Genomic DNA, 19513 nt, shown 5'->3' on the forward strand with positions numbered 1-19513 from the left:
GCTGAAGTAGCAGCAACTCGCTGACTTTAAGAGGAGTTACAGCCACATTGGAGCAAATTTAGATCATTCCTAAACTGTTACCCTCAGATGCCTTTTTCTGCCTGTGTGAAGCCAGCAGATGTGCTCCGGTGATGGAATGACAGTATCTAATCTCCCTTCTCAGTCTCAGAAGGATCCAGGCTTGAGGTGCAGTGGCAGAATGGGTCATCTGCAGTGCTCTGTAGCCCTTCCTCTAAGTTGGGGGGGGGGGAAGGGGCACTTTCATTGTTCCACCCTCTCCCTTCCCCAGGATTCAGAGCATGTCAGGAATCAAGTCAAGCATGAAGGGAACAAGCAATGCAGATAAAATCCATGAACAGAAAAGTTGTTATGAGTCACATTTATTCTGTTTCATACAAAATAAATGGATACAAATGAGAGGAAAAAAATCACGAGCAACTTTTTTTAAATAAAAAAGCAGACAGTACATGAACTGCTGTAACTTGGAGTCACCATGGAGGACAAACGGAAGCCAGTTGCTCCCTGCAGAATTCACAGCTTGAGATTGGCCCCTGCCAGGATCTGATTAAGTAAATTAGATAAATTAACATTTGATTTTTGAAAGAGGAGGGAGATGGCAAATTGCAAGCAGAATGCAGACATGCTAGAGTTCAGCTCCTGAAGTGTAGAGGGGCAGACGAAGATCAGGTTTTTCCACACTCAAACAGGATTAAGATTAGCAAAAATCTAAGGCCAACCCCCTGGAAAGCAAACATGCCCTTAAAGCATCCTGCCCAAGCACACACCCCACTGGAAGATTCGGCCTTGTCCAGTTCTGCAGAGCCAACACTTAACCAGACTATCAGAACACACGATTGCCAAAGCAGCCTGCTTATGATGTAAGCCCAGCTCCAGATCCGCAGGCTATGGAGCATGTGCTGCTCACAGGCTGGCGCTAACACCCCCTCCCCACAAAGGCCACCTGTCCCCTATTGCATTCAGCCAACTGGCACCTCTCTCGGCTTGGCTGTTTACCTAGAAGGGCCACGGCTACTAAAGTGGGAAGCTTGGCCCCTGACTTCAGCGAGGAGGAGCACAATGCTGGGGTGTGTGAGGGGATGTGTATTGCTGCCTGCTCTGGAACGCTGGACCTCAGCCTGCTGAAGTGAAAACTGAACAAGCCAGACAGGAAAAGAACCCGTGGGATTGACAGCTGAAGAGCCAGTGGCTACAGAACCCACTTTCTTCTCCCCTTTGTGCTGTGGTTTATTGCAAAGGATCCTGTGTTAGGAGAACTGAGGGGCCTGGGGGAGGGGAAACGGGATGGGGGCCTTGAAGGCTTAATAGCCAGTGGTAAATGCTGCAGGATCCATCCACCAAGGGAGTTACACTGCATCATGAGTCAACACCTACGCTCAGGCCACAAAAATACTAGAAGGCCAGGTCTCAGGCTAGCTCCAGTGGACTGTCTCCCCCTCCCCACTCCAATCTGTGCCCTACATCACAAAAACACCATGGGGGAAAATGCACCAGCAGCCCCTGTGATATCTAGTGCAGAGCCGACAGCTTTCCTGCAGAATAAAGGCTGCCTGTAAAACATGAACTACCGAACTGTGTCTATTTGAGATCAGATGGTCCCACGTGCCGACTCCCAGCACGGGCCTGTTCGCAATTTTAGATCTGCTGGAGCTCTTGGGGTTTGGGGAGATCTGGAAGCTGTACTTCTTAGACACCTTGGAGCCAGTTGCTTGCTGTCGCTGCTGGCCAGCATGGTTTCAGAGTGGGAAGGGGATCACTGGTTTATTGGCGGGTGCCCGTGGGTTACTTCAAGCCTTTGGTTTAGGGAGTTGCAGTGGAAAACTCAGAACAGCCGGCCCCTAGGAGCTCCATCCTCACTTGGTCTTGTCAGATTCTAGACCAAGGTTCACTGTTGCTTTGGATGCTACAAATGGGGGAAATAAAGGCAATTAGCACATGGGGCTCCTCCAGTGACAGGTGACCAGAGTGATAGAATGAGCCCTATAACCTCTGCCCCCACCTTTACTGAGCAAGGGAAATATTGTCCCCATTTTACAGACCAGTCAGTGGAGGCACAGAGAAGTGACTTGCCCAGGGTCACAGAGCACATCCATGGCAGAGCCAGCAATAGAGAATCAAGGAGTGCTGCCTCCGGCTTGTGCTTGAATCACCAGATAACATTCCTTCCCGGAGCCAGGAATAAAACCCAGGTGCCCAGCTTGCTGAACACTATTCTGACCACTAGGCTCCCCTCTATCCTACACCCTATTCCCTGGGTATTAGGCCCCACAAAACATGTTATTCCAGTGAAACAAAGAGAAGAGAAAACACTGGCAATGTCCTGCTCCTGGTTATGTCGTCTGTGCTGTTATCGCACTTAGGCAAAACGCTCGGCTGTAACAGGAGGCAGACAGAAGCCTTGCCCTGGCACAGAGGTACCCTTGTGTGTCAGCTTGTGAACTTCTTGGCAGAGCTCCTACCTAATCCATTTCAGGAGCAGCTAGGGCCCTAGTAATCCAGCTATAACACCACAAACCACTGCATCCGCTTTCCAGAGGGTTAAAGGCAGGTGCTCCAGCTCCACCAGGCCAGAGCCAGATTCTCCTCCTTTGGAGCCCTGCCCAATTGAACATGCAGCCAGGGGGCCAGGGGCTGGTCAGGCAGAGGTACAGCAGAACCGCAGAGTTACAAACACCTTGGGAATGGAGGTTTGTAACTCTGAGCAAAACATTACAGTTGTTTTCAAAAATTCACAACTGAACATTGGTTTAAAACTGCTTTGAAACTGTTCTATGCAGAAGAAAAATACTGTTCCCCTCTCCCTTTGTTTTAGTAGTTTACAGTTAACAGTACTGTATTTGCTTTTCTTTGGTCTCTGCTGCTTCCTGATTGCATCCTTCCAGGTCCAAATGAGGTGTGGGGTTAACTGGTCAGTTCGTAACTCTGGTGTTCAAAACTGAGGTTCTGCTGTACATGCAGCAGGGGCCTGGAAACTGGAGCTGTGAAGAATTTGCACCCCACCCCTTGCCAACAGCTGGGGTGGATCTGTGCCCCTCCCAAAGAGAAGTGGAGTGGCAATCTTTGGACCTGTTATTCAACCTAAAGCACCAGCCAGATCCCATTGTCACCTGAGGCTTTATACACTCCAGTCCACCTGCTTTTGAAGTTAACCCTCAGTAAGTTCTTATCTAGGCAGCCATACCTACCACACACCCTGTAGTAACTGGGCACCTCTCGGCGTGTCTACACTGCAGCTAAACACCAGCACCTGGCCTGCGTCAGCTGATTCAGGGTCATGGGGATGTTGAAATGTGATGCAGACATTTGGATTGGAACCTGCAAAGGGGGAAGGTCCCAGAGCCCGGGCTCCAGCCCAAGCCAGCTGATGCAGCCCAGCTGCAGGTGTTTAATTACAATGTAGATGAACCCCAAGTGATTATCCCCTGTGGTCTTTTAAGGGGACCAAGTGGGCTTCCCAGCCAGGAACTGCACCCCCACTCCCGCTGGAAGGTGGAACATGGGCTGGGACTGATGCCATCTGAGGACACTCACATTAGGGAGGGCTGCGCTAGCAGAGCTATTTGTGTTGCTGGAACACAGGGCACAGGATAATCCAATCCTGGCTAATGCGATTGATGGGTTTAGTGTGTCTGACAGGCAGCTGGAAACTCCCGGCACCGTAATTTCACAAACAGACAGCTGGGGTCAGTTCAAGGGATGAAGGGCAGGGGACGCCCCCGCTTGGGCAAGTTTTTCTGGCTCAGCCATCCAAGTGGTGGATTTTCTTTTGCCACATCCCTTATGTCGGATCTCAGGCCAGATTGGAGGCTCTGCAATTTCCTCTCTCCCTCCCCTCCAGGGTCACCCACAATGCAGCCACTATCATTTGATGCCTGTTGGGGTGGAGAAGGCCCTGTTCCCCATAAGCAGCAGGGCCCTGTAGATACAGCACCCCAAGTGCTGGCTGTCTCAGGGAAAAACAGACAGACCTTTCCAAGCAACCCACTCCCACCAGAGGAGAAACCACATCAGCGCTGTTCCATCCAGCTGGCCTGCCGCTGCCATCCCTTCCCCAGGCCATTGGATTTCACCTCCATCACCGACAAGTCTCTTGTGGGCCCCTGGAATGTGACCCCACCCCCAAAATGTAGGTCTCCTATGTGGCACTGTGCTGCCAGCCAAGACACCGGGCTGGGCCTGAGCTGTACTGAAATAGCACTCTGAGGTGGTAACAGCCCAAACACCCTAGGATGTGGGGCAGGTGCTACCCAAGAGAGAACAGAGACACCAAACCCCACCCACACGTATCTACCACCAAGGCATGTATATGAATAGACACGAACCCCACAGTAATAAGCAAAGGGAAGACAGACTACAGTGCACCGTTCTCGACTGGCGGGTTAAGATACTGGAGGCCAGGGAGGTGTGGGAATTTAGAGGACAGAGACTGTTCTCCACAAGGGAAGGAAGAGAAAGGAGAGTTTAGCATGACTCCCATTGAGAAGACTTTCCCCCAGCGTCACCAGCTTTCTCAAGAAACCACAAGCATTTTCAGTCCAAGTAGGACAGCCCCATCACTCACTCTTGTTGGAGAAAGAAGATCTCCACGGTCATGCAAAGCAACACAAGTTACCCACAATGCTCTGGGCTGCAATCACATGTCACAAGCTTGCTGCTTTTGGGAGCTGAGCATTACTCAAGTTCCGTTTGTAGGGTTAGCAACAGCCATGGTGGCTGTACAGAGGCAACGTATTAATCCACGTGCTTGCCAATTACAGGACCTGTACCACCAGTCAGTGGCCAGGGAGAAGAGAGCACAAGTTCGCCCCAGCACCTTCCTCCAGATGTTTTGCACGAACTCAGCACAGCTTTGACAGCTGCAAAGACTGTTGCCACCTCCGTTTGCCCCAGAGCAGACGGAGCCCCAGTAGAACTTGGCTTCCAGACACTGACTACCAGTGTACCTCAATCCTGCTACTGAGTGACCCTCGTTTGGGGCCGGAGGGGGAGGGTCCTTTCCCAGTGCTCATTTAATCCTTGGCACATCTGCCAAGGCTGCCAGCCGGAGGGCCAATACAGTGGGCGATTTCTGCAATGAGCACAATGCAGGAATCACTGGGTGACTGTCGGGCCTGTGTTATGCTGGGGATCAAGTCAGTTTGGCAACAGTCCCTCTGGCTTTAAAAAAATCTATGGGGAGGGAAGAGGGGGAAAATCCACTGGCAACTAGATATGGGCCTTTTTATTTTGGTGGCCACTAAGCCAGGTTTTGGTCCTTACTGATCAATGGGTGGTTCAAATCCAGCTGAAGGAGAGGTTCTAGGGCCAATTAACAAGTCCCTGAGCCGTCTCTGCCCCTGCACCACCCACCCTAAATTCTAGAAGCCACTGGGACAGGACATGACACATCTTCAACCAAGAACATGCTATGGGGCTTTGCTCTGAACTGCGCCAAGATTTGAACTGGCTGCCTTTAAAACCCAAGAGCAAGTGTCCTGGTCCAGCCCACACTGACGTGTTAAGAGGGGAAGTCATGCTAAATGGACCTTTGCTCCCCGGGTGAACGACATGGGTTATTACATACAGACAAGCTGAGCTGTGGCCACCTCGGACACCAGACGGGCTCTGCTGTCGGCCAGAGTAGAGAGAACTGTGCACAAGAGAAGAAAAAAGGAGAAGAGGCAAGAGATTATGAGCCGACTCGTATTGCTGTGGAAAGACGACAGGGCTGTGTCTGGCCATGAAGTTACGGAACGAGAGAAGGGTGGAGAGAGAGCACGTTCCTGCAGCGACACCGACGGGATGGTCTAGTCTTGAACGAGGGCCTGATTTGCAGTTCCAGCTGTGCCACTCTAGCAGGGTGCAAACAGCACTCTGAAAATACTCCCAGCTCAGAGGGTTTCCCAGGCTGGCGTAAGGGCCCTGCTCCCAGTACTGGAGGTACGGCTGGAATACCTTGCATGACAGCTAATCGCTGCTTCCCAGGACACACATGGGCAATGGGAAGCAATGTCAAAATTAGAGCAGCCCTGAGACAGTTCTAACTTACACCCTGGCCAGGTAGGGCCCTGCCCCGGAATACAGGAGAACAAAAGGTGTTTAACGCCCTTCTCCCCATTGCTGCCTGAAGCACAGGAACTGGGTAACTGAACACAGGCCAGAACAGAGAGGGAGGGAATAGGACACGATACCTTCTCTGGTGACTGTCGAAGCAGCATCGAGCGCTGTGCCGCTCAGGTCACTGATCACGCTGTCTACTATCCGGTGGTGCTTCAGGAAGAAGGGCCGGATAACTTTTTGGTACAACACCTGGGAGCCATTCCAGGAGACAGGCGCCATGCACCAGACCAGGAACAGGCACTGCAGGGAAGCAGACACCTCACTCCAGGTTTGGAAGAGACCCAGAAGTCAGGGGGCAAGACAGAGGCCTCAAACTGTTCCAATGCATCAGCTTTAAAGGACAGAATTGGCCACGGGTGATGTCAGCAGGACAAACCCTCAGTGAGGAGCATCCAGCTGGACAAGGAGGGGAAAGCAGCCAAGAGGCTCCAGCTAGACCTGAACAAACTGTTTTGGTCTGTTTTGGTTCACACAAGCGTCAGTTTAAGTTTTAGGTGGGATCAGACCCAGTTAGGTGAAGAACCACCTCCAAGAGGAGCCAGCGACTTTTATCCCAGCATGGCTCTGCTCAGCAGCCACTGGTACCATGGTGGGCTTCCACGGTTATTCTTTAAAACCTATTGAACTTGATAGGCGTCTCTGCCAAGTTCAGTTGAGTTTTGGGCTGGACTCTCCACCTAGAAACAGCAACCCCCTAGACACCCACAACGGAGAGAGTCATCCCTGGTATTGACTTCCAGTTACACCAGAGAGAGAGATTGCCCCCAAGCCTACAGTGCTACTAATTGGTCAACTCCACATTAACCCAAGGTTTTATCTCCAGAAGATAAATCACAGAGGGAGAAACAGGACAGCAGCCAGTCTCTGTGCCCCAGTTACCTTTCCAGCATAGTAAAACGGGAACCAGTAGAGGAAGGTGTCGGAAAAAAACTCTGCCACATGGAAGACTCCATATACCACCCAGTATGTGAGCCACATGGTATCATCGTCCTTGTCAGTGCTTTCAATGGCTTTGATGCTACGGGCAGAAAGGGGACAGGTCAGTTCCACCTTCTACACTGCTTAGGTGTGTTAAAGGCAGGCACGTTAAGCTTTGAAAATCTCAGCCTTACCAAATGAGTTGGGAGGGTCAGTTTTGGATGCCCCACAGAGGCTTTGCTGAGCATCCAGTGTCTGAAGAACACGCCCCTTTAAGAGAGCCTCAAGCTGAGCACACCCCATCTAACTATCTTTGTCAAAAAACGTAATGGAGACTAAATTTGGGACTCAAATAACGTTGTGGGACGTTCTTCCTGGACGATGAGTATTTAGCATTTCATGCCCAATAAGCAAAGAATGATCATTTTAGCAAGTTTGTGGGGCTCATCAGAACATGCTGGCCCAGCAGAGGGCTCTGCCCATCAACGTTGGAGGTGAACACAACAAGATTTTGCTTTCTGCCGGGTCCCTCTCCCCAGAGGGACGTTCTCAGCAGTGAAACTAATGCCCCTGCCCTCCACCCCCATGCAAAGGCAAGGTGCCGCAGTGCTAGGCGGAACGCGGACTGCTGCCACTTACGAAACGTAGGCTGGGTAGACAAAGCCAATAAGATTGCACAGCAGTGAGGCGCCGTATCCAAACATGAGGTACAGCCCCAGGAAAGTGATGGTACCTGGCCAAGAAAAGAGACAGGAGTGAGAATAGTGCTAGTGAGTCACCGTTCCACAGAGGAGAGATTTTTTGGACATAGCTGGCTAATGGCAGAGTCATGATTGGAGGAAACCCCCTCAGCGTGGCAGTGTCAGATCCATTTTGTTGGTAGTCAGATGGCCAGTCTGATTGTGTGGCCACCAGAGAAGCTTGCTTGTAGGTTGGGTTAACTCCCTTCAACCTCTTGTTTACACAGGGCCGGCCAGGAAGTTCCCGTTTATTTGTTTTGATCCTACCATCCCACATCCAATGATGGGAATCAGGCAGAGGTCACTCGCTTGAAGGCATTTATTAACAGGCATTTTGGCATGTATGAGCCAGGGAACTCGTGATGCCAAGTGTAGGAGGGCACAGGAGGTACAGAGTTTTACGGGGATCCCCGGGTCCTTTCTAGGAATATCGAGTCACTGAAGGAGCGCCGGCAAAGTCTCAATGGAGAGCCAGGAGTACCCAGGTCAGCAGAACCACGACAAGTTGTAGACAAGGATAATATTTAAGGAGTTGTGTACTCAGACTGGAAATTATATTCTTAAGGTCAGAGTTAAAGCAAGCCATCAGGAGGTGACTAACATGGCCCTATCAGACAGGCAGGAAATGCATCTCTATCGGTCTGGTTATATGCAAAGGATTGTACACTTCACCACAGATTCTGTGTGCACGCTGAGCCCCCAGCAGAAGTTAATAAGACTGGCAAAATCTTCAGCCAGGAACACACAGCAGGAGGGTGACTAAAGACCAAAGGACACTTGATACATCTGTGGGCTGTAAAGGGACACCCTGGTATCTTTCACAGAGGAAGTAAGCAAGCCCAGCGTTCAGTTTATGAATGAAAGAGGCACAGAGTATTTGGGGCGAGCTTTGGCTCTTATGACACCATAGTGGCTTGCTAAGTTTAGGCTCTAGGACCTGTATTATGATTTGATTTGATGTGTAACCCTCTCTTTCCAATGGGTCTGCTGGCTATGGTTGGAATCTGTGCTTTGTAGAAGAAACATACACTTGCTTGCTCCATAAACAAATCTAAGTGGTGTGTGTTAAGTGGTGCTGTGCTGGTTGGCTGGGCCGGGATACTGCTCCTTTGGGAGCAGAGGATCAGGGAATTTCAGTGGATCAGTGGCTGGTTGCTCCAGGGAGATGCTCAGAGGTTGGAACGTGCCTATTTTTAAGCTGTTTGGAGAGAGCAGGGCCCCCGACAGTGCTTATATTCCCAGAGGCAAAGGGAAGCTGACTCGTGGTGGGCACAGACGGGGCATGTGGTAGCAAGGAGTCTAATAACCATGAGTACCCCGGGGAAGCGTCACACCATGGCAGAGACATTGAAGATACGTCTGCACTGGAGCAGGAAGGTAATTTCCAGCTGGGGTAGACGTACCCCTGCTAGCTCTGATCAAGCCAGAGAACCAAAAATAGCAGCGTTGCCATGGCAACGCAAGTAGCAGAATGGGGGTAGCCACCCCAAATATGACCCATCTGAAACCTGAGGGATGTACTTGGGCAGCCAGTCTGTCCTGCTGCCGAGGGTATACTGCTATTTTTAGAAGTTACACCCCCAGCTCCAGTGCAGATATACCCTCAAAGTCTCACTCATTTAAACAGCCATGGCCTAAGATGACTCCCTGCCAACAAGAGGGTGGCTACAGACTCAGCATGTGACCTTAGGCCAGTCACTTTGTGCCTCAGTTTCCCCATATGTAAAAAAAGGGGACAGCGTTTGATACCGACCCACTCCACAGAGTGGTCATGAGGCATTAATAGTCAAGGTGGTTTGAGATCCTTCAGTGGAAGACACTAACAAGTAACAGTGTTATTTACTGCAGCTTGGCTTATTGTGGTTCTCCCAGGAAGGTAAAGTGCATCTGTGCTGGAGTCGGAGCTTTTTCAGAGACCATGGAACAAACTCCTACAGGAACAAGCCCCACCCCGCCCCAAATCACAGACCTCTTGATCTTCTGCCCCAAATGCAAGGCACACTTCTCCCCTCTGCCTTGCCCATGCTGCTCTGCTTGGATTGGTGATTAGAAAGAGACAGTAAATCTTAACACCTCACAACACACACAATTCTCCCCCGGCAGAGAGGGTGAGAGAACAAGTCACACGAGACGGATGCCGGTCCTGTCGCTTAATGCACAAATGGAAGGCACTCAGATACCGTGGTGATGAAGGCAAGATAAGAACCAACATATAACAGAAAGATTCGGTCAGGCCCACAAGAGAACGTTCAAAGGTTCCTTTAACGATCCCCAAGAGCTACAGTACGTTGTGATTTTCCTTCCCAGAAATTCCTGTTGCACGAGATACTGATTGGCATTTGGAAATAAAACCTCCAGAGACCTGGCAGGAACCTTTGATCCCATGGGAGCCTCACGTTCTCTCCTTTCCCCTGGGCTTTGCACATACAGCTGCATCCTTTGAGCGATAAGCAGGAGTAAAACTGAAATGGGGCGGGGGTGGTAGTTCTGCCCATTCCTCAGCAAGGCTCCTAAGGAGCTCTGAGGACTCATGAGAGCCAGGGTGGACAAAAAGATTTGATAAAATGCTTTTTGACTAAAGATAATTTTAATTAAGATACGTTATAGCTCAAAGAGATCTCATCATGGAATAGGGATTATAAATTCTATAGTACGAGACAATAGATTCATGTAACGTTTAAGAAAAGTTTTGTAAATGAGTTCTAATAGTTCATGGATTAGGGACCCAATCTTATGGTGTTCCACAGGCTTCTGTATAGATTTAGGTTAATCTTTCTATCCACCCAGTGGGACGCAGTGCTCAGTCTAGAAGATACCATCAGAGATGCTTAGTTTTGCAGTTCTCAAACTCTGGATTTGTGTCTCCAGAGATAACATGCTTGTTAACAGCAAAAATGTTTTAAAATAAGTAAATGATATCTAAAGGTGAGAAACAACAGACCTCAACCCTATTGTCACTCTGCAAATTTGTATACACAGAGTCAATCCCTTACCTCTCTTTAAAAGAGCAAAGTTTAAAAAAGTTCATTGAATAGAAGATTGTTGGGAGCGGAATAGGAGAAGGAATCTGGAGATAATGTGAGAAGGGAGGGACAGGCAGTAGAAACAAAAGCGAAACTGTTTGAGCAGCATATTCCAGAAGTCTTGCTGAGTGTAGCCTTCAGTGATTTGAGATCTACAATACCATTCTCTGACTAGAAGGGAAAACCTATAATGGCAGCAGGCCATAAGAGAGACCCAGTTTGGGAATAAGAACCATTCAAGAAATGTGTGTTTGCTGATGATGTTTTAAAGAAAGTCCCACCAGTGAACTGATGAAAGTCACTTAAGCACTTGGATTCAGACACTATTGAAGTGATAATCTCACTTTTAAACAGCAGTAGCATCTTCTGCTGGTGTAGAAAGAATAATTTTCTTCCTTTGGACTAATTCATTCCAAACTGAGAAATTGTTTGGGACCTGAAAAAAGCAAGGAAGCTTGTTTTTCTTTTCCAGATTGTGAACAAACAGGAAAATGAAGGTGAAGACGATTGAGTTTGCTGCAGAAGCCAATATTTTAAATTTCTCGTGTTGACCTGGCTGAGTTGATTTTTTTTTTTTAATATTTCATTTAACTATTTTAGTTAAAAACAAATTTTAACAAAAAAACAAACCTGGATTTTAAAAAACTTGAATGTCTAAATTAAAAAATTCATATGCTTGTTTTGTTAAAATATTATGCGTTTGCTGTTGAAGAAAAGAAAACAGAATACCAAATGTTGTTGTTTTAGTTAACTAAAACAATGTAAATGACTGTCTGGTGATGTTCTCCTAATACAGCATGGCAAGAAAATCCTCCAAATATTAATGATTAACCTGCTGAATTGGAGATATTTGTGAGGTCATTGGGAGGTGAACTATCTGCTTCAATTACCTTTGGTAAATGAAATAACCAAACAAACAATCCTTCATTTTCTGACAGACCTGTAAAACTAATCTGAAAAGTTTTCAAAAATAAATCAATCACTGTTGAAAAATGTATATAGTGTATATCTTCTAAAAGTGAAGCCTACATCCATCTCTGAATTGTGAAGAATATGCATTCGGGTTATAACCACCACCAAGAATGCACTTTTATGTAGAAATCCACGATTAAATCGAGCCTTCCTGACTAGTGATTTAAATCAAATCCACCCTGATGGGAGCAGTGGAAAGTCCAACAACAAGCAAAGCAGAGCCCCAGAAGGGACAGAGGCATCTCCTGACATCACTAAGAGCTAGTCACCTCCATTCTGTCAGCTGGTTCTTTGCAGCTAGTGGGAAACCTCCACCTTGCCTAGCCTTCTGTTATTGCTGCCAGCTAGCAGGGGCTGCGCTGGTCTTTTTTAAAAAAAGGATGAGGACTGGACTGAGTCCAACTCATTTCACTTCATCTATCGGGGGGCAGAGGCTGCTGCTGGAGCCAGTAGAACCTGCCAGGGCTGGATTTGAACTGTCCACTTCAAGGTGGATGACCCCATAGGCCACACCCACTCCTCCCCCTCCCTATTTCTACTGTTTCCTTAACTTTGGGGAACTATTTGCCAGGTTAGGAACAACCTGTTGGCCGCAGAGCACATCGGACTATGTGCAAGGGCCAGTCTTCCCATCTGTTCAAGAGCTCAGAGAGCAGCTCCCTCGGGAACATGCTGCATTCCTTGTTGCCGAGGGGAAGCAAAAATTGCTACTAAGTGGCAAGCTGTTTGCAAGGAGACATTAGCAAGCTCTGGAAGAAAGGAAAACAAAGCGGAGAGGCGTCCATCATTGCTAATGGAACTGAAAACTTAAAAGTTATTTTAATGGAAAGAAGGTCTCTTGCTGGCCTTCAGGCTAATGCTAGACGGTGTCTGTACTGTTTTTAAAACCAGCTGCATGTAAGAGCAGCAGCATTGGGGAAAACATAGGATGCGATAGGCAGAGAGCAATTCAAAGACCCCAGGATTCTTGCTTCTCAGTCAGGTCCTTCTGGGGCAAACAAGACAGACAACCAGCTCAGATGACCTGAGATGCAGTGTAGTCTAGTGGTTAGGGGCATGGGATTCAAAAGACCTGCATTCAATTCCCAGCTCTGCCCTTGACCTGCTGTGTGACCACAGGCACGTCCCCTCTATGTGCCTCTTTCCCCTCCCATGCTTTGTCTTGTCTATTTAGGTTGTGAGTGCCTGGGGGTAGAATGTCTATTACATACATGTACAGCGCCTGGCACAATGGGGTCCAAATCTTAGCTGGGACTTCTAGATGCTACTGCCATACAGACATGTGCAACAGAAGAACCCGCCCCCCAAACTCTTCCTCCAGAGGGAAGAGTCTTCTTCTGCACACTGATCTGGGCGTCAGCCAGGATCAGCCGCACCTACAGCGACCTGACCTCGCAGCATGTCTGATCCAGCTTGACCCATGAACTACTGGAGGTCACACGAGAAAGCCAGTAGGGGAGAAGTAGGATGTGTTTGCTACACCTGACAGCAAGGACTATGATGTGAAGGGATGTTACTTGAGGACAACAAAACAACTTCCTTTGCTCCCCTACATCAGGGGACCCACAGCTGGTGGACAGGAAGGAACACAGGGACAACTCGTGAGGTGCATAGGAGGAGCAGGAGGATTATGGTGGGGAACACCCAAAATTTTGCCACTCAGCTCCACGACCTGAGCTCTGCTGCAGTGCAAGTGGTCCCTTGGAGGGGTGGGACCCATGGACTGGCATGCTTGCCTGGGCATTCAGTGGCATGGGGCTGGGTTTCTTCTCCCCACTCCTGCCTGAGCATCTGCAGTACAGCTGGGGAGCTTGATACCTGCCCCCCTCCCCTGGGTGGCAGAGGTCCCCTGAACTCAGGGAACCTGTCTGGGAGTCTCCCAGTTGCTGGGACCCAATACGTACACACCTCTGCTGCTGTCTTTGAGCGTTGTCTGTACAAACGTGTACTAAAGAATTAAACCCTCCCAGTCCCAGTAGTTAAAACCACATCGATTAACTCAGTACCAAGAGGGAGAGGGGAATGCTGCCCAGCCTAGAAGAGGAGAAAACCCCAAGTTCTGTACTGAGTGTTCCTAGCAGCTGGGTGTTAGCCAGGGACGGCACAAAGGTTGAGACACGAAGTCCAGGAAGAACATGCACTGCTGCCAAGCACGAGCAAAGCAGTAAGTGCAGCACCCCACATACCCCCCTGGTGCTGCAATTTACAGGGTGGGCATATCTCCCAATCGAGGAGGGGTGGCAGCTAGTTACCCTATTTCATACCCCCCCCCACACCCCCTAGCAGTGCCACGGTCTGTAAGACCGGCGTTGTACCAGCACAGACAAATCTACTGGGGACTGCAGGGATGCCCATCAGTACATGTCTGAAGGGATCTAGATGGGTTCACACTGAGTTGCAGACAGTTACGGTTAGAGCACCAGAACACAGGCCTCCAGAGGAGGAACTCCATCAGCGAGTTGTGGTAGTAGGCGCTTGTATTCAGTGGATAAGTTACCAAAGAGGGACATGACACTTGGCAGGACAGGAGGGTCATGTTACAGCGCACGTAACATGAGCAGAGCATAGATGGGCCCCAAAGGGACATAAAAACCTCAAGCTTTAGGCCAATCTCTAATTATTAGGGGGGAGGAGGCAGCCTTCACAGGGGGCAGATTATCCCACACTTGCCTGCTTTCTTGCGCCTTCCTCTGAACAACCAGGGGTTGGCCAGCCGGAGGCAGGACACTGATCAGCTTGACTCTGGGTCTGGTTTAGGGCAGCAAGTCCTGGGTAAAAGCCCCTGGATCTGACTGGCAGGACTAATTTCAGCCCTACCCAAGGTTTGCAGGGTGGCATTTGCCAACGTCCCTTTAAAATAAAGCAGCATCACATTGTGATGGGCTCAGCTGGGAACCTTAAAATTGATTTTATGGGCTGCACGAAGTTTAGCTACAGGAACTTTTTGAAATACCAGCCTGCTTAAGCCTTACAATAGGACACGTATCAAAAGGGGTAAAAAAAGGTAGCATGGGGGAGGTGGAGGGGGAGCAACCACATTCATTAGGTGGGATTAAGGCCTTTATGTGTGTGTGTGTTTGGATTTCTCTTTTCCTTACAGGTCATAAAAGGACTAACTGTGACTGGCTGCGGAGGCTGGCCGCACAGCTCTGCCAGTGCAGATCAGTTCTGATATGCAGCACTCCCTGCTAATCCAGCCCTGTTCTCCCACAAAGATAGCTTGGCCAATGCCCCTTTGTGACAGTGGGAATTTTCTAGAATAGTTTTATGTAGCCTATGTGTGCCTCAGTTTCCCTCTGTCTTTTCATTGCTGCCCAGTGGTTGCAAAAGGGTTAAATCTGTTTTGGAGGCAGAGCAGGAGATGTTCCTGCTCTGGGGTGGTACGAATGGGTGGTAAAATGGGTTGGCTGACACCCACTCATATCAGTGGAGGATCCAGAAAGACAATGGGACTGAACAACTGACACCCAAAGACCTTGGGCAGGCAGAGCTGAGAGTCAGGTGGCTCAGCAGGAGTTCTCACCTGAGACAGACAAAGATACATGAGAGCCAAAAACATTGATCGAACAGCAGTTTGGCTGTGTGGAGTGCAGGCACGGCCAGGACAGACCATGTGCTAAGCTTTGCTTCCCTATGGTAATCTAAGGGCAACCCAATGGTGTGTTACAGTCAGCTAATAAACCCTACTCTGCCTGGGGTCACTGCGACTGCTCGCTAAAGCGCATTGTCCCTGAAGAACACAACGTCTCTGACCAAGAGCAAGCATCTCAGCTGGACTCGCTGGGCAGAGCTCCTGGGGTGAAACCGAGTGCTGGAGCCCTAGGATTCAGCCTCTGAGGCACCGAGGCTGCATGACATACAATTAAGGAAGATGTGATCTACTAGGGGCCTGGGTTTCTCCCAGGGCCTGTTTAAAAGCTGGGGCAGAGCGCTGATCTTGTGGCTCCATGACAACCTTCTACCTGACCTTCTGCACTAGCTGCTATTCCACGCAGCCCTGCCCAGTGCAGAACTCTGCCAGTGCGCCCCAGTCCATCCCAGCAAGGCCTCCGCTAATCTAGTCCATTATAGACACAGGCATGTGCTTGGGGTGTACTTTTTCAAGGGGCAGCATTCTGGCCCTTTGGCGGCAGCACTCCAGGTTTTTTGCTGCCCCAAGCAAAAAAAAAAAAAAAAAAAAAAAGCCAGAGCCGGCACTGGAGACAGACCATATTGCATGGATCTCTCCAATATGAGACACCACCAAAGCACTTTGCAAATATTAGTTAAAAAGTGCAAACCCCCACACACAATGCAGATCTAGCATGACAACCATACTCCTTTCAAATCATGTTCTAGAATAGGAGTAGATCCCTGGTCTTCTGAGGCCAAAGACCAATGACTCCATTTAACATCCCACAGGGTGAGGGTGGGGGAAGAGAAATCGATTTTAAAGAGATCTAAAAGGGAACAAGAACAATGATGTTTAAAAGGCAAATTAAATTTTGCGGGAGTGTCCCCTTCCACTGCATACAGCGGCCAGGAACGTTACCCCAGCAACAGAAGCAGACGGCTTCCGATCAGTTACAAGGGAGCTGCTTTTTTAATATTCCTTTGTTCTCAAGCGGTCCACTACCCGTCACATGGCTGAACTGCAGGCAGACGCTGACAGACAACTTGTCAAGGACTCCGCGCCAGCATCTCTGTAGTACAGTAACCCAGATTGTAATTAAAATAAATCAGAGTAAAATGCAGTTGGACTAAAACAAAAGTTTGTATTAAAGCTTGGCGGGGTGGGGTGGGGGAGGGAGAGAAGCCCTGTGGTTTGGAGGAGACAGACTCTCCTTTCACAGGAGTTAATCCTTAGGCCACAGAGAGTAGCTATCTCAGCATAGACTTGCTTCTAGCTTAAATCTGATTGATAATAATTTACATGTCCTTCTACTAAGGAGAGTATTAAATCCTAATTATCCAAGTGCCACACAGACCACTTGGATCTTTGGCAGAAAGGATGTCAGAGGGCTAAGTTTGCAAACATTTGTCTGCTTGAAAAAACACATAACAATGTCTCTTTATGCAGCTGTTTCCAGCATTGTGACACATTTAAAGTCAGGAAAGTCCCAGGCAAAGGTGAAAGGAGGAAAGTGTACTCCAGCATGCAGGCCCCAGGGTGATGCACCATCAGAGCAGCACCCAAAGGTTGCAATCAGGACCAGGACCCCAATGTGCCACATGTGATAGAATAACCCCGTCTCAGCCCCAGAGTCTAAGTCCAATCTTGCAAGTTGTCCCATGAGCTGAGCACAGGAGTCTGGCTACATAGACCACAATCCTGCAGGTTGGTCCAAGGAGAAACGAGACAGGTGAGAATACACCATAGAGGGATGAAACAAAATATAATTGCCAATAAGCAATTTACTATTTGTTCCTTTACCATCAGACTTGGACTAGAAGTTGGCAGAGGATGCTTACAGTTATAAATGAATGAGTAACTTTGTGCCAGTCCCATCCTCCAGGCTACAGCAGTCAGCTACCTCAAAACTGCTGCTGCACTTGCTGCAGAACAAGTAAAAACTTCATAGAGTCAGCCAAGCAAAGGCTGGATGTGACGTTAGATGCCGTGTGACCTCGGGGAGCACAAAGAAGATGATTTTTAAGAAAGAGGGAAGAAGGTCTTTTATTGGCACATTAACTCCAAAAGTCAGGTCACAAGAACAGTGCTTGGGAGCTGGGAATTTTGATTCCTAGCATCAGCCTGCAGCAAACATTTAAGAATGGTCTCGTCTAAAACCAATGCAGCTAGAGAGGCTTGGCTAGAGGGGAATGGAGGACTCCACTTTCTGTTCCCAGTTCTGCCACAAGCTCTCTGTTGGGCCTATTATCTGACCTCTCTGTGCCTCCCTCGCCCACACAAAAATACTTCCTTCCCCCAGAGCAGCGCTGGGGCAAGTTCATGAAAGTCACTGAACTTTCCAAACAGTCGCTGAAGTACTGTACAGCTAGGCATTTAGCTTGGAAGCCCTGACTGACCATTCAGCCAAAACAGGCAGCTACATTAACAATGTGTCTTGTGCCATGACTGGAGGCAAACACAGGATCTACAGTAATTGCTGGACTGGATCAGACCCAAGGACCATCTAACCCAGTACCTACCAGTTGCTTCAGAGGAAGCTGCAAGAAATCCCGCAGGAGGCAGATGTGAGATTATCTCCCCACATCCCAAGCAGAGTTTGGTTTAAACCCTGCAGCATGATACACTGATTTCTTCTATTAGCCCCTTAAATAGCTTGTCTGAAAAGGGGTCACACCCTCCAGCCAGGTGTTCCTCAAGAGCAGGTCTACCAGGAGATGCCAGTCCCCAGAGCTTGTCCCCTGCCCCCCAGTCACACCCAGCAACAAGGAGACCCAGAAACAACTGTGCTTTGGGCAATGGAGGAAAGAGCTCCTAGAGATCTGTACATTGCAAACCAAGGAGGTCCCATGTGGTCAGAGACCAGGAGAGGTTCTCAGAGTTCAGCAAGAAGCAGAGTTTCAAAGAGCTCAGCCTCTTCCTTCTTGTGAGGGTCTCCTCCCTTCCCTCTAAACTGACTCAGCCAAGCAAAGCCCTTTCATGGGACGAGCCTGGGGCTAGGGTGACCAGATGTCCCGATTTTTGGGTCTCTTTCTGATATTACCCCCCACCCCCGTCCCAATTTTTCACATTTGCTGTCTGGTCACCCTACCTGGAGTGCACCTGCAAGACTCTCCCTTTCCAGGCAAGGATCAACTGGCAACTGCTCCTCCAGTCCTTGGGGGAAGGGAGCACCAAGGGAGGGGACATTGGGAAGGGAGATCTCAGGGGGGAAGGGGGTCTCTTATGGGAGGAATGCGACAGGGATGTGTTGAGAAAGGGTGTCCCTGAGGAGCATGGGCAGAGATCTGTGGTGAGGTCCCCTTAGAACAGGTCTGCCCAGGGAGGGGGGAGGCATATGGGGCAATTTGCCCCAGGCACCCCCCGCCCAAGAATATAGTATTCTATAGTATTGCAACTTTTTTTATGGAAGGGCCCCCCAAAATTGCTTTGCCCCAGGTCCCCTGAATCCTCTGGGCAGCCCTGCCTTAGAAAAAGGGGTGCCCCAAGGGGCTCCCCAGCAGTGGGACACCCACACAGGGCAAAGGGGGCCCCCTGCCAAATGAAGCATCCCCCCCCCAAAGGTGGGGGAGGGAAGTAGCATGCCTGGCTCCGTAGCAAGGGGGGTTCACAGGAGCGGGAGGTCCCCTGGGGGGGTGTCCTTGGGGAGCACCCCAGCTCGGAGGGCGCTGTTCCCGGACTCCCACCTGTGGCCAGATAGTAGCGCTTGACGCCGGTCTTGGCCTCCAGCCGGCCCAGCAGATCGGTGAGCAGGTTGGGCTGGTCGAGGAAGGTCTGGAAGCGCTGCTGCAGGGAGCCCATGGCTGCTGCGACGGGGCGAGCCGTGGTCCGGCTCTAGCGGCGGCTGCCAGCTCTCTATCCGCTTAGTGGCCGGGCCGGGCCCGCCTCCCCGCGCCAGGCCAATGCGGGAGCGGGGCGGGGCGCAGCCAGGTGAGAGCCGGGGCAGGGCACGTCACAGGGGACAGGTGAGGGCGCAGGTGGGACGGACCAGGAGAGGGTGCGGCGGGGGGGAGGGTAGGAGAGAAGGGGGGTCAGAGGGGGCCGGGTCGGGGTTCTCGTGGGGGGTAGCCCACACGTGGAATGCCAGGAGGGCTCAGGACAGCAGCGGGGGGGGGGAGGGGGAGGCCCCGGGG

The 19513-nt window shown here is 49.9% G+C and overlaps 1 protein-coding gene across 2 annotated transcripts; it reads right to left on the reverse strand.

Annotated features, from left to right (window-relative positions):
- Positions 1–363: 363 nt before the first annotated feature.
- On the reverse strand, positions 364–19257 carry REEP6 (receptor accessory protein 6). Of its 2 annotated transcripts, none has more exons than XM_075070466.1 (5): positions 19067–19257; positions 7675–7768; positions 6997–7135; positions 6189–6357; positions 364–5647 (listed from the first exon to the last, which is right to left on the reverse strand). In XM_075070466.1, exons 1-5 carry the CDS (start codon positions 19179–19181, stop codon positions 5574–5576), a joined length of 591 nt encoding a protein of 196 aa, XP_074926567.1. In that variant the 5' UTR covers positions 19182–19257; the 3' UTR covers positions 364–5573. The 2 variants fall into 2 exon arrangements, with proteins under 2 accessions (XP_074926567.1, XP_032619402.1); XM_032763511.2 differs by having other exon boundaries at positions 1785–1921; positions 19067–19220.
- Positions 19258–19513: the final 256 nt, after the last annotated feature.

The sequence above is a fragment of the Chelonoidis abingdonii genome, chromosome 11 (assembly GCF_003597395.2).
Source record: "Chelonoidis abingdonii isolate Lonesome George chromosome 11, CheloAbing_2.0, whole genome shotgun sequence".
NCBI lineage: Eukaryota > Metazoa > Chordata > Testudines > Testudinidae > Chelonoidis > Chelonoidis abingdonii.

Excerpts from the sequence above, each read along its gene's own strand:
- REEP6 (XM_075070466.1), bottom strand. The coding sequence starts at position 19,181 with ATGGGCTCCCTGCAGCAGCGCTTCCAGACCTTCCTCGACCAGCCCAAC. Across the intron at positions 7,136-7,674 it reads GTCTACCCAGCCTACGTTTC|CATCAAAGCCATTGAAAGCA; the intron begins GTAAGTGGCAGC and ends TTCTGCCCGTAG. Across the intron at positions 5,648-6,188 it reads TTCGACAGTCACCAGAGAAG|TTCTCTCTACTCTGGCCGAC; the intron begins GTATCGTGTCCT and ends TCTTGTGCACAG.